This window comes from Narcine bancroftii, chromosome 13, assembly GCF_036971445.1.
Source record: "Narcine bancroftii isolate sNarBan1 chromosome 13, sNarBan1.hap1, whole genome shotgun sequence".
Taxonomy (NCBI): Eukaryota; Metazoa; Chordata; class Chondrichthyes; order Torpediniformes; family Narcinidae; genus Narcine; species Narcine bancroftii.
Genome location: NC_091481.1, coordinates 62,290,047 through 62,303,505, shown reverse-complemented (window position 1 = coordinate 62,303,505; position 13,459 = coordinate 62,290,047). Strand labels below are relative to the sequence as shown.

The window sequence follows — 13,459 nt, the reverse complement described above, 5'->3', positions numbered from 1 at the left end:
TGGTGAAGTACAATAATAGGTTTTAAAAAGGAAGGATAATCTTGGAATTTGCAACATACCTCAATGATCTGACTATTGGATTGCCTCGCGGCATAGTGATAGACTGTTTCTCTGTTCTTATCCACGATGTCCAAGCGAGCTCCACACCCTTCCACGAGCTCCCGGATACAGTCAATGTCCCCCTTCTTGCAAGCCAGGTGCAGCGCTGTGATGCCCTCGTCACTCTCGGTGTCATTGATGCAGCTGTGCACAGAATTAACGGCATGTTAGTCTCATTCCAAGCACTGCCCTCAGGCGCTCCCGTGACCAGCATGCCCTGACATCAGGGACCTGTGCCAACCTTCGGATGGCAGGATCAGATTGGCGCTGTAATTTTATGTTACACCAGTTAAATCAAAACAGTAACTAATAGAACATAGAACAGTATAACACAGCTCATGATGTTGTGCCGGCCTATATATGTGTGTGTGTGTGTATATATGTATATATATATATATATATATATATTTTTTTTTTTTTTTTTTTTTTCTTCTTTGGCTTGGCTTCGCGGACGAAGATTTATGGAGGGGTAAATGTCCACGTCAGCTGCAGGCTCGTTTGTGGCTGACAAGTCCGATGCGGGACAGGCAGACACGGTTGCAGCGGTTGCAGGGGAAAATTGGTGGGTTGGGGTTGGGTTTTTCCTCCTTTGTCTTTTGTCAGTGAGGTGGGCTCTGCGGTCTTCTTCAAAGGAGGTTGCTGCCCGCCGAACTGTGAGACGCCAAGATGCACGGTTTGAGGCGAGATCAGCCCACTGGCGGTGGTCAATGTGGCAGGCACCTAGAGATTTCTTTAGGCAGTCCTTGTACCTCTTCTTTGGTGCACCTCTGTCACGGTGGCCAGTGGAGAGCTCGCCATATAACACAATCTTGGGAAGGCGATGGTCCTCCATTCTGGAGACGTGACCTACCCAGCGCAGTTGGATCTTCAGCAGCATGGATTCGATGCTGTTGGCCTCTGCCATCTCGAGTACTTCAATGTTAGGGAAGAAGTCGCTCCAATGAATGTTGAGGATGGAGCTGGTGGAAGCGTTCTAGGAGCCGTAGGTGATGCTGGTAGAGGACCCATGATTCTGAGCCGAACAGAGATATATATATATAACTCCTGTACCTACTGTATATCAACCCTTTCCTCCCTTATGGCCCACAACCCTCCACAATAAAACTAGGTGAATTTTTAGAATTATAGAGAATGAGTTTTATATTATGTCAACCTGGAAATTGGAAGATAATTTGAAAATACAACAATGGTATATAGAAATGAATAAATGTATTCCATTGGAAGGAACCTACCGGGAACAAACATTACCTAAGTTGATGGAAGGAGAAGAAAAGAAAAGAATGGACTCAGTAGAATTTCTGGTGTATTTTTGTTGAATGACAACATTGTCTAACTGAATTAATGCAACCTAGATTGTATAACTAAAATGGATGAGAGGGGGGGGGATGGGGGGGTGGCTTGGGAGGAGGGAGGGGGGAGGGAGAAAAAGTCACTGTAAATGTGTGGAAAAGAAAAAGTGTATATCATGGCTATTGTGATTTATGGTGTGAAAAATAAAATATTTAAAAAAAAAAAAAAAAACAAAAAACCAACTTTCTGTAGTTACTGTTTTCCAGGGCACTCCCTACAGGACCAAGAACAAGGCAGTGCACCAGCAAGGGGTTCAGCGGCTGAAGGATCTGCACAGGCTGAAGGCTACTGGTGAATTGCAGTGAAAGGACCCACACAGACGTGCTTTGATGGACCTAATGCCCGTTTTTTTGAAAAAAAAGGTGATTTGGAACACAGATTGCCATCTCTGGAGAGGGAGAGAGAGATCGATGAGGGAGAGAGAGCGTACGTGTTCCAAATCGCAATGTGGGTTGCAAAGCGATGACACCGCCCCTGGTCACCAGACGCTGTCTCAGGCTCTCGTCCCCCACAGCCCCACTCCCGAGTGGGCCTTCAGCCTCCAGGAGTGGTGCAGAAAACCACCTGAACAGGTAGAGCCCGACGTGCGATAATTTCACCTTACGATGCGAATCATGGAACTGAACCCCAATCTAAGTAGAGTTCTGTGTAAACGTGGGTGGTTAACAGCCCATACAGTGGGCTGAAGGACATGTTTCCATGCTTCCTCCCCCCTCATGGTCAGAGATGAACACAACCATCCCTTGGCTAGGAGTTGCCATTTGCAACATGAACTAATTTTCTAGCTTGTCCAATGTGGAACTTTAGGGTAGATAGAGCTTGGACATGTACGGGGCTGGGTGACATGCAGAGCTCACCCACTCAGTAACATCCGTCATCACAGGTTATAGAAAGAAGACTCCGACACGGAGTGCAAATCTGAAACTTTGGACTTGGTAAGTCCAAGAAGTCACTGACACCCCTGCCCCTTTCCAACACAAACTAAATTACCGCATGATGTGATTGTGGCGAAAGCCCTCCTTCATGCCCATCTCCACAGCCACATGGGCCAGCGGCCAGTTTGGGTGGCTCCGTAAACAGTCAGTCAATTGCTGCACGGTGTCGAGTTTCAGTGAGTACGGTGAGATCTCATAGAACGGCCTCATCTTCACTGCAAACTGGGAGAAGGCAGATCTTGCCTCCTCTTCAGAGCTCACCTGGAACAACCTAGAAATGGGAAAAGAGAATAACATGAGAAATAGGAGCTGTGGGCCATCAGGCAATTTCAACGTGCTTCAAAATTGATGAAGAGAGAAGGTAGCTCTCTCACTGGAGACATATTTCTAAATCAGAAATATGGCCTGAAGTATTCGAAGGCACATTATTGCATTTTGGTTAAAAAAAAAACCACGTTTGGAAACAACTTAATCCCGTCATGCATCCACCTCCTGCTGTTAGAATTGTCCTGTTTATTCTGTAGAACCCATTGACCCAAGGAACGGAAACGATGCAGCCAAAACATCTTGTTGCTGCCAGCCCAACTGGTTTTATACCACAAGCAAGGTTTTTCTATGTACATAGACTGGTCCTGTGGGATTAAGAGGGACAAGTTCAGTGCATAACTGGAGCCACCCTTGTACTTACTGGCAGTGTTGCCCTGGTTAAGCAACACCCATGCTTTTAATAAAGTCTCGACCTTGTTTCCAAACTCTTCCAATTATTTCACCCCTTCCTAACTCTAAACTCCTTGGTCCCTGTAATCCTCAAAGTAAACTTGTTCCTATCAGCTCAAGCCCAAAACTTTGGTTATGTCGGGCACAAGCCCGAAACTTTGGTTATGTAGAGTACAAGCACAAAACTTTGGTTGCGAAGGGCACAAGCCCAAAACGTTGGTTGTGTCGGGTCCAAGCACAAAACGTTCATTGCGAAGGGCACAAGCTCGAAACGTTAGTTGTGCCGGGCTCAATCCTGAAATATTGGTTGCATCAGGCTCAATCCCAGAACGTTGATTATATAGGATTCAATCCAGAAACATTGGTTATATAGGGCTCAAGTCCTAAAACGTTGGTTATATGAGGTCAATCCCAAAATGTTAGTTATATGGGGCTCAAGTCCAAAGCATTGGTTATGTAGGGTTCAATCCCGAAACATTGGTTGTGTCGGGCTCGTCCGAAATGTTGGTTATCTTTATCTTAGCTCTATAAAGTACACCATTTAACCAGCTGAGTTTCTCCAGCATTATGTTTTTACTTCAAATCACTGTGTCTGCAGACTTATGTGCTTTACGTCCTACAGGCTTTGGTCTCTTCTTATACCCTGAATACAATTGCTCCATTTTTGGCAACCAAGCCTTTGGCCATCAGTGCTCTTAGCTCTGGAGCTCCCTTGCTACACCTTCTCACCTCACTTTCCTCTTTGATAACCACTTCTTTAACTCAGGTTTTGCTCTCCTGACCCGAGAATTCCTTACGGGGCCTCTCCTTGAATTTTTTTGTTTGATAACATGCCGGCAAAGAACATTGAGTTTTTTTGACTTTCAATGCCTGACATAAATGGGAGCTTTGTTACTCTGTTGTGACATGGGTCAATGAATGATCGCGAGGTAGGAAGTTTGTTCTCGACCAGTGGGATGTACTCACAGTTCTGAATGGAGCAGTTGTCATTGCTGTGCATGTTTAAAAACAAAATGTGATCAAAAAAAAGACTAAATGCTCCTTGGCCTTGTCTTTGACCAGGTTGGAAAATGAAGAACTCATTAGTCATCGAGAAATTCAGCTTAGAATCAGGTCCTTCGGCCCACAGTTAGCGCAATGCTATTACAGCACCACTAACTCAGGATCGAATCCAGCACTGTCTGTAAAGAGTTTATACATTCTCCCCATGTATGGATGGATTTCCTCTAGGTGCTCCGATTTCCTCCCACCCTTCAGGTTAGTGGACCAGAAGGGCCTGCTACCGCACTGTATGTCTAAAATATTTAAAAATTTATTTTAAAAAATTATACAACTAGACTATTTAGAAGAAAAAATAGCAGTCTTTCCACAGAATGACCATTGGAAATCCTTTATCCTCTCCAAAGATGATGTGAGGAATGGCTCAATTGGAAATTTCAAGATTAGGATGAGAAGATCTTGTAAGAACCATGAGATATGAAAGGTAAATATGATTGAGATAGAATCACTGTAATTACAGTAAAACCCCTGTAATCTGGAATTTAAGGATCTGACAACCTCAAGCAACCGGCAAAAAAAATCACGGAAAATAAATAGGTAAAAAAAATACCCAAGTACAAATTATCTGTGCACGAGTTAACCATCACATATCCCTTTCTTACAACTTTGTCTAAGCATTTTTTTTAAAAATCTCAACAGGTTACTGCAAAATTACAAACTTTCTGCAAATATAACTTCCCTCGTTCCTTGACGAAGGGGCTTAGGCCCAAAACGTTAGTTCTATGTGCATCTTTACCGTCTATGGATGCTGCGGGTCCTGCTGGGTTTCTCCAGCATTTTTTGTGCATTTATGAAGTTCCCGCATATCTGCATGAATACTTTGAAAGCTTTTCGCCTTTAAACGATACATGCTACATTCTGTGATATCAGAGATACGCAAGCATAGGATTGAAACGTGACAAGTTTTCCACTTCGTGGATTTACAGAGATCCCAATGATGGGGTTATTTTGGATGGTTGGTGTGGCTGTATAGTTACAACCAAAATTTTACATATTGACGTTTAAGACAGAATAGGGTAAGGAATGTCAGAAATCATGGCTAAGGTATCTCCTTCCTGTTTGTGGTAAGGCAATGAAACTACAAGACCATAATCTGTTCTTGATTACTACAAGGGCAATCTGGAAAAACCTTTTACTTCAGTCACAGTAAAGCAAGTAAAGGTCTGGGCCCACCGATACAGAAAATGCAATAGCACTGGCTCGCCACTCAGCTCTGGCACATCTAATAACAACAGCTCAGACATACAACTGCTCTTTAACGACTACAGCTCGGCCTTCAATCCCATTATTGCCTCAGTGCTGGTCAAGAAGCTACAAACTAGGTCTCTGTACCCACCTCTGCAACTGGATCCTTGACTTTCTCATCAGAAGACCAGTCAGTACGTCTCCTCCTCACTGATTATCAGCACAGGCGTACCCCAAGAATGTGTGCTTAGCCCACTGCTCTACTCCTTATACACCCATGACTGTGTGGCCAGGCACAATTCCAAGGCCATCTACAAGTTTTTTGACGACACCACAGTTGTCAGCAATGAGGAGATAGATCAGCTCATTGAACGGTGCAACAACAACAACAACATTGTGCTCAACGTCAGCAAAAAAAATACAAGGAGATGACTGTGGACTTCAGGAGGAAGTCAGGAGAACACAACCCAGTCCTCATCGAGGGCTCAGCAGTGGAGAGGGTCAATAACTTCAAATTCTTGGGTGTCAACATCTCCAAAGATCTGTCCTTAAGCCTCCATGTTGATGCAATCACAAAGAAGGCTCGCCAGTGACTATACTCTGTGAGGTGTGAGGAGATTCGATATGTCACCAAAACCTCTCAAAAACTTCAACACGTGTACCATGGAGAGCATTCTGGCTGGTTGCATCACTGCCTGGTATGGAGGCGCCAACGCTCAGGACAAGAATAAACTCCTGAGGGTTGTTATCTCGGCCTACGACATCATAGACACCAGACTCCACTGCGTCAAGGGCGAAAAAAAGCAGCCTCTATCCTCAAAGACCCCCACCACCCAGGCCACGCCCTCTTCACTCTGCTACAGGTACAGGAGCCTGAAGACGAGCACTCAGCGGCACAAGGACAGCTTCTTCCCCGCTGCCATCAGATTCCTGAATGATCAATGAAACAAAGGAACGGCCTTACTTTTCATCCACTATTATTTTTATTTATAAAGTTGTAAGATGGTTATAATATGAATGTTTGCTCTATAATGCTTCCGCAGAACACTGAATTTCATGACTTGTTATGAAATAATAAATTCTGATACAGTATAGCTCCCATGAGCTAAATTACACGTGCTTTGAATGAAATTAAAGAATTATTGCAAGTTTACGTTAAGTAATGGGATACTGTATTGATAGCTATAGAATACGGAAGTTTCTTACGGAAAATTGGCTCTGGGACAGTTTTCAGAAATGGGACCCTTCTGTAACCAGAGTACTGCTGTACATCCAAAGAATGTGTTTGGATTCTCTTGAACTGTAAGCAGCTATACTGACCTGATGAAGTCGGCACAGTCAGCGCAATATTGTTACAGTGCCAGTAACCCAGCGCTGTCTGCAAGCAGCTCTTTCGTCCTCCCCATGTCCATTTGGGTTGCTCCGGTTTCCTCCCACCCTTCAAAATGTATCAGGGTTGTAGGTTAATTGGGGTATTTGGCCAGTATGGGCTCGTGAGCCAGAAGGGCCTGTTAGCGTGCTGCACGTCAACATGTCAGACTTTAAATCAGGAACTCACAACACCCAGAAATCCATCCAAGGGAAGTGTGCCCTGCCTTTCTGGGTATTGCGAATTCCTCATTGATTGCACAATTAAAAGTTCTTACCTGAAAGCATTCTGAGGTGCGTTGGGATTGATGAACAAGCAGTCCCAGGAGTTGACCGCTCGGTAAAGCATCACTCGGCCTTCGTCTGCCACTCTACTAGAGGGCGCATAGTCCGACAGTGGGACCTCCCGCACGCGGTAAGGATTGGCGAAGATATTGGTCACTGTGTTCAGTGTATTTACCAGCCGGTCAAAGAACTGCATTCTCTGCAGGAGCATAATTTGGGGTGGGATAAGTTGGGGAATGTGTGTGAAGGTGGGAGATAGGAGGCGGAAAAAGAATCATTATTTCACCGTTTTAATACAATCCATCTCATTCCCGTAATCTCAACATCCTAAGACAACATACCACCAATGAGGCAGGCGTTATTGGATTGTAGAGAGGCAGCAGCTCATCTGTGACCAACTGTTTCGTAATATCCTGATCATTTGTTTGGTAATCATAGTTGACGAACTGGCTTCTCCAACTATGCCCAAAAACCAGTTAAGCCTCACTTTGACGTCTTATTCCAAAGATATCACAGCTGTCAATGCTGCATCCCACTGAAAGCGTCAGCCAAAATTGTTGTCCCCCAAAAATAGACTTTATTCACAATCAATTATTGTGGTGGCATGTTTAGAGCACCCGTGATCGAGGCCAGTGTTGCAGTCTGTAAGGAGTTTGTACCTTCTCCCCGTGTCTGTATGGGTTTTCCCCAGTTTCCTCCCACGATTCAAAACATCCCAGGGCTTGGGCGCACGGGCTTGTGCTGTATGTCTGAAATTAATTTTTTTTTTTAATTTTAAAATATTTACAAAAAAGAAAAATGTTAAAAGTGTTTTCACACCCATAGTGTCAATAATATCTACACTTCCCATCAATGTTCATTGTTACATTTGTTCTCTAAATACACCATTGCCACCATGGCACCTTGTCGCTTCTCCCCTCTCTGTTTGAGCGACTTCCCCTCGGTCTCAGCCACTAAATGGGAGGACTCTAGACTGTGGTCCTTCCCCACAGTTGCCCTCATGTCAGCTGCACAAACCCTCCGGGCATCCCTTAGCACATACTCCTGCAGCCTAGAACGTGCCAGTCAGCAGCACTCCCTCACCGGCATCTCCATGTGCTGAACAACCAAAAGGTTTCTGGCAGACCAAAGTGTGCCTTTCACAGTTGGCATAGCAGTTAGCTTTACAGCGCCAGCGATCGGGACCAGGGTTCGCTGTCTTTAAGGAGTTTGTACCTCCTCCCTGTATCTGCGTGGGTTTTCCATGGGGGGAGGGGTGTCCGGTTTCCTCCCACCATTTGAAATGTGCCAGGGTACAAATTGGGCAGTACGGACTTGTGGGCTGAAATGGCCTGTTACTGTGCTGTAGGTCTAAATTTTAATTCACCGACCTGATGGTCTTCCAGCAGTTCTGCACGTCTAACACTGTGTGTCAAGATGATAGATTTGAGCAGGGCTCAAACCTACAAGCTTCAGATTCACTGACAAGGGTACAACCAAGAGCACCACAGCTGACTCATGGCATGTACGAGGTGAAAAGCATGGATATATGATGTAAGAGATGAGAACAGGAATAGGATATGTTGACAGTGTGAGATGGAGATTTGGCGGAGTGGCCTGTGGACCAGGGAAACCAGCGGTAAACCACAAAATATCTACTGATGGATAAAGTGAGAAAAAAAATGGGTATACAACTGATCAAGTTTTATGAGATAATATTTTAAAGGCAGAGTGAATCACGGAAGTCTACAGATGTTGGGCTTGTAGCAATAACACACAAAAATGCTGGAGGATCTCAACCGGTCTCACAGCATACATAGGAGGTAAAGATATTTTACGACGTTTCGGGCCTGAGTCCTCCTTCTAAGTGTAAGCAAAGGACAGGAAGACATCAGAATAAAGACTGAAGAATGCAGGGGCAGGTCCAGACCAATAAAAGATGTTAATTGATATGGCTAGAATTGATTTTGGCTCTGAGAAAGGAGAGAGGGAAGACAGAGCTGGGGGAAAGAAGTGGGGGTTAAAAGGGAAACCAGAGAAGTCAGTGTTAGTGCCACCCACTGCACTGAGCTAGGGTTGTTTTCTGAAGATACTACTCATGTGAGTCCAAGCATGTGGTGCTGAGATCACAGAGGCCTGCCATTTTTAACTCTTTCCTCCTACCTGCTCGCTACTTACAAGCATCAAGGCTAACCACAGGAATGGCATCATGTTAACACTGGACAGCCCTCTGAAACACTTTAATTTTTTTTTAATTTAGATGTGCCACACGATAACAGGCCCTTCCTAATGAGCCCATGACCCCAACCGCCCCCCCACCCCCGTACAGTTTTAGGAAGGCGGGAGGAAGCCGGGAAGAAATCTACACAGACACGGGGCGAACATACACCCAGGCCACGCCCTCTCCACTCTGCTACCATTGGGGAAAACGGTACAGGAGCCTGAAGACAAGCACTCAGCGGCACAAGGACAGCTCCCTCCCCTCAGCCGTCAGAGTCCTGAATCAACAATGAACCATACACACTACCTTTCTGTGTCATATTTTTATTAATTTTGTAATATGATTTACATAAATACTTTCACTGTAATCCTGCCACAAAACAATGAATTTTGTGACACGTTCATGACAATAAATTCTGATTCTCGTTCAACAAACAGACAGCATCGGATTTGAACGGGGTCACTGACATTGTAATAGCACTGTGTTAGCCACTCTGTCAACCGTGCCACCCTTAAATATCACTCGCTTCACTTAAATATCTGGTGCAACAATGGGATACGGAGCTGCAGGAGTGAGTAGACTGGCAGTTTGAATCTTTGTCCTTTTACAACTCTGTTCCCCTTTCACTTATAACCATATAATCTTTTTTTTAATCCAACATCCTCACTTTCCCACCTTTGACTGGAATACTCAATGTTTAGCTATTACTGCAATACTGTTCCTTTGCAGCCTGAAGAAGAATTTGCTCCAGCCTACAATTACCAGGTCTTTCAGCTCAATGCTGCTGACTGGCACATTCCAAGCGTACTGAGGCAAGGGTGAAGCCAAACGCAAGGGCGTTGTGGGGAAGGGCCGCAGTCTATAATCCTTCCGTTGCCAGGAATTGAGGGACTGAGATCAAGGGGAAGTCCTCCAAACAACAGAGGTGGGAGTAATTACAAGGTGCCACCGTGGTGGTAAATAGAGAATGAATGTGACAATGTAAAGTAAAAATACCCTGATATCCTGCATTTATGCCAGATAAGTGAATTTTCCGATTGTTTTTTTTTGTAATTCTTTATTTATTGCACTATGAATATCAACCAAAATATTTACAGATGCATCTCTTTAAATATATAGTGACATTTTCTCTCTTTTACCCATCCCTCCCAAACCAGTAAATATTGAACATATAAAACACAATAAAACAACATCTTTATACAAGAGGAAAACAAACAATCTTCTTAAACACATTAAATCTAATTGCGTTTATCTTCTTATCATTTTAGGAGGTGGAGCTCCGAGGCTGGCTTTCTGTTATGTTCCATGTATGGCTCCCAGATTTTTACAAACAATGTAACTTTCTTTTAAATTATATGTGATTTTTTCCAATGGAATACACTTATTTATTTCCATGTACCATTGCTGTACTCTCAGGCTCTCATCCATTTTCCAAGTTCACATTGTACATTTTTTTGCTACTGCTAAGGCTATCATAATGAATCTTTTTTTGTGCTTTATCCAACTTGAGACTTAGTTCTTTACTTCTTATGTTATTTAAAAGAAAAATTTCTGGATTTTGGGGTATGTTTTGTTTTGTGATTTTATTTACCAACCCTCTTTTCAATCTTCTTCAGCATGATGCTGAACCAAGCCATGAAAGACCTCAACAATGAAGATGCTGTTTACATCCGGTACCGCACGGTACAATCTGAGGCGCCTGCAAGCTCACACCAAGACACAAGAGCAACTTGTCCGTGAACTACTCTTTCCAGACGATGCCGCTTTAGTTGCCCATTCAGAGCCAGCTCTTCAGCGCTTGACGTCCTGTTTTGCGGAAACTGCCAAAATGTTTGGCCTGGAAGTCAGCCTGAAGAAAACGGAGGTCCTCCATCAGCCAGCTCCCCACCTTGACTACCAGCCGCCCCACATCTCCATCGGGCACACAAAACTCAAAACGGTCAACCAGTTTAACTATCTCGGCTGCACCATTTCATCGGATGCAAGGATCGACAATGAGATAGACAACAGATTCGCCAAGGCAAATAGCACCTTTGGAAGACAACACAAAGAAGTTGGGAAAAACAACCAACTGAAAAACCTCACAAAGATTAGCGTATTCAGAGCCGTTGTCATACCCACACTCCTGTTCAGCTCTGAATCATGGGTCCTCTACCGGCATCACCTACGTCTCCTAGAACGCTTCCACCTTTGTCTCCGCTCCATCCTCAACATTCATTGGAGCGCCTTCATCACCAACATCGAAGTACTCAAGATGGCAGAGGCCGACAGCATCGAATCCACGCTGCTGAAGATCCAACTGCGCTGAGTAGGTCACATCTCCAGAATGGAGGACCATTGCCTTCGCAAGATTGTGTTACATGGCGAGCTTTCCACTGGCCACCGTGACAGAGGTGCACCAAAGAAGAGGTACAAGGACTGCCTAAAGAAATCTCTTGGTGTCTGCCACATTGACCACCGCCAGTGGGCTGATATCGCCTCAAACCGTGCATCTTGGCGCCTCATAGTTCGGCGGGCAGCAACCTCCTTTGAAGAAGACCGCAGAGCCCACCTCACTGACAAAAGACAAAGGAGGAAAAACCCAACACCCAACCCCAACCCACCAATTTTCCCCTGCAACCGTGTCTGCCTGTCCCGCATCGGACTTGTCAGCCACAAACGAGCCTGCAGCTGATGTGGACATTTACCCCTCCATAAATCTTCGTCTGCGAGGCCAAGCCAAAGAAGAAGATTTAATATCTGATTTAATTCTTCCCAAAATGTATTCACTTGTACATGCCCAAATTGCATGTATTGTTCCCATTTCATTTTTACAGTGAAAACACCAATCCGATAATGTTGGATCCCATTCTTTTAATTTTTGAGGAGTGATACATAGCCTGTGTAACCAATTATATTGAATCATATGCAACCTTGCGTTTATTGTATTCTTCATAGTTCCAGAACATAACTTTTCCCATGTTTCAGAATTTTCCTTTTGCTTGAGGTTGTGCGTTGCGCGGTTGGGCAAACTAACAGTGAAATGCACCAATTTTACACTTCCGTATTTTTTAACCTATTTATTGTCCAATGTTTTCTTGAATTCTGGATTACAGGGGTTTTAATGAACATTGATGGAAATGTATGGATATAACAGCAAGGTCATGAAAAGATTTGAACACCTTTTTTTGGGGGGTGTGGCGGATGTGTTCTAATTGGCAACTCATTCAACCCATTAACCTTCTGTTGCACTCAGTGTTATCACTGCTACCTACCTACCTCTAGCAATTCTACAAAAATTTCAAATTATCCAAATTTCAGTTCGCACTCCTGAGAAAGTTATTAGAGCTGAAAGCATAAACTTGTCTTTTCTCTGTTCTGAACCACTGTGTATTCCTTCCACTTTCATTTTCAGTGTTTTCTTTCCGTGGTATCGTAACTGAACTAAATAAAAACTACGGTCACCGTCTTTATCATGAAAATCCTCACAGTATTTTTCCATGGTAGATGATCCTAGAACTAGAAGACACATATCTAAGGTGAGGGATTGAAGAGGGGCTCGAGACGCAGTACTTGCACTCAGAAGGTGGCCCATATCTGAAACGAGGAGCCAGACGAAGCAGATTACCTCATTCAAACAACATTTGGACAGAAAGGGCTCAGAAGGATATGGACCAGGGGCAAGCAGAAGGGACTAGCATGGAACGCCAACTTGGCTGAGTTGGGCCAAAGGACCTGTTCCGTGTGCTGGATAGATCTACGACTTTGCATCCGGTTTTCAACCAAAACATATAGGAACAGAAGTAGGCCATCTGTGTTGTCAATTCAGATTCAGATTTATTGTCAGAGTACGTACACGACATCACATACAACCCTGAGATTCTTTTCCTTGCGGCCCAGGCAGAATTACCACTTATTGGCAGTGCAAAATAAAATTTTCAACATAACGTAAACAAATAAAGAAATGTAAACAAACGGTGCAATACAGAGAGATAAAAAAAATCAATAAAGTGTAAAAGAAGTCCCCGATTGAGTTTGTCGTTGAGGAGTATGAAGGTGGAGGGGTAGCATCTGTTCCTGAACCTGATGGTGCGAGTCTTGTGGCACCGATACCTCTTTCCTAATGGCAGCAGCGAGAACAGAGTGGGGTGGGGTGGATCTTGATGATTGCTACTGCTCTCCGACGGCAGCATTCCCCGTAGATGTTCTCGATGGTGGGGAGGGTTTTGCCTGTGATGCCCTGAGCTGTGTCCACTACCTTTTGCAGGGCTTTACACTCAGG

General features: G+C 44.2%; 1 protein-coding gene across 7 annotated transcripts in view; it reads right to left on the bottom strand.

Annotated features, from left to right (window-relative positions):
• pla2g6 (phospholipase A2, group VI (cytosolic, calcium-independent)) overlaps positions 1-13,459 on the bottom strand; it is a 72,460-nt gene that overhangs the window by 48,859 nt on the left and 10,142 nt on the right. For all 7 annotated transcript variants that reach the window (XM_069909434.1, XM_069909432.1, XM_069909439.1 and 4 more), the window contains 3 exons: positions 6,992-7,197; positions 2,440-2,655; positions 60-243 (listed from right to left, as the gene is read on the bottom strand). In XM_069909434.1, the coding sequence (XP_069765535.1) occupies positions 60-243; positions 2,440-2,655; positions 6,992-7,194 (603 nt within the window). In that variant the 5' untranslated portion in view covers positions 7,195-7,197. The remainder of the gene's footprint in view (positions 1-59; positions 244-2,439; positions 2,656-6,991; positions 7,198-13,459) is intronic.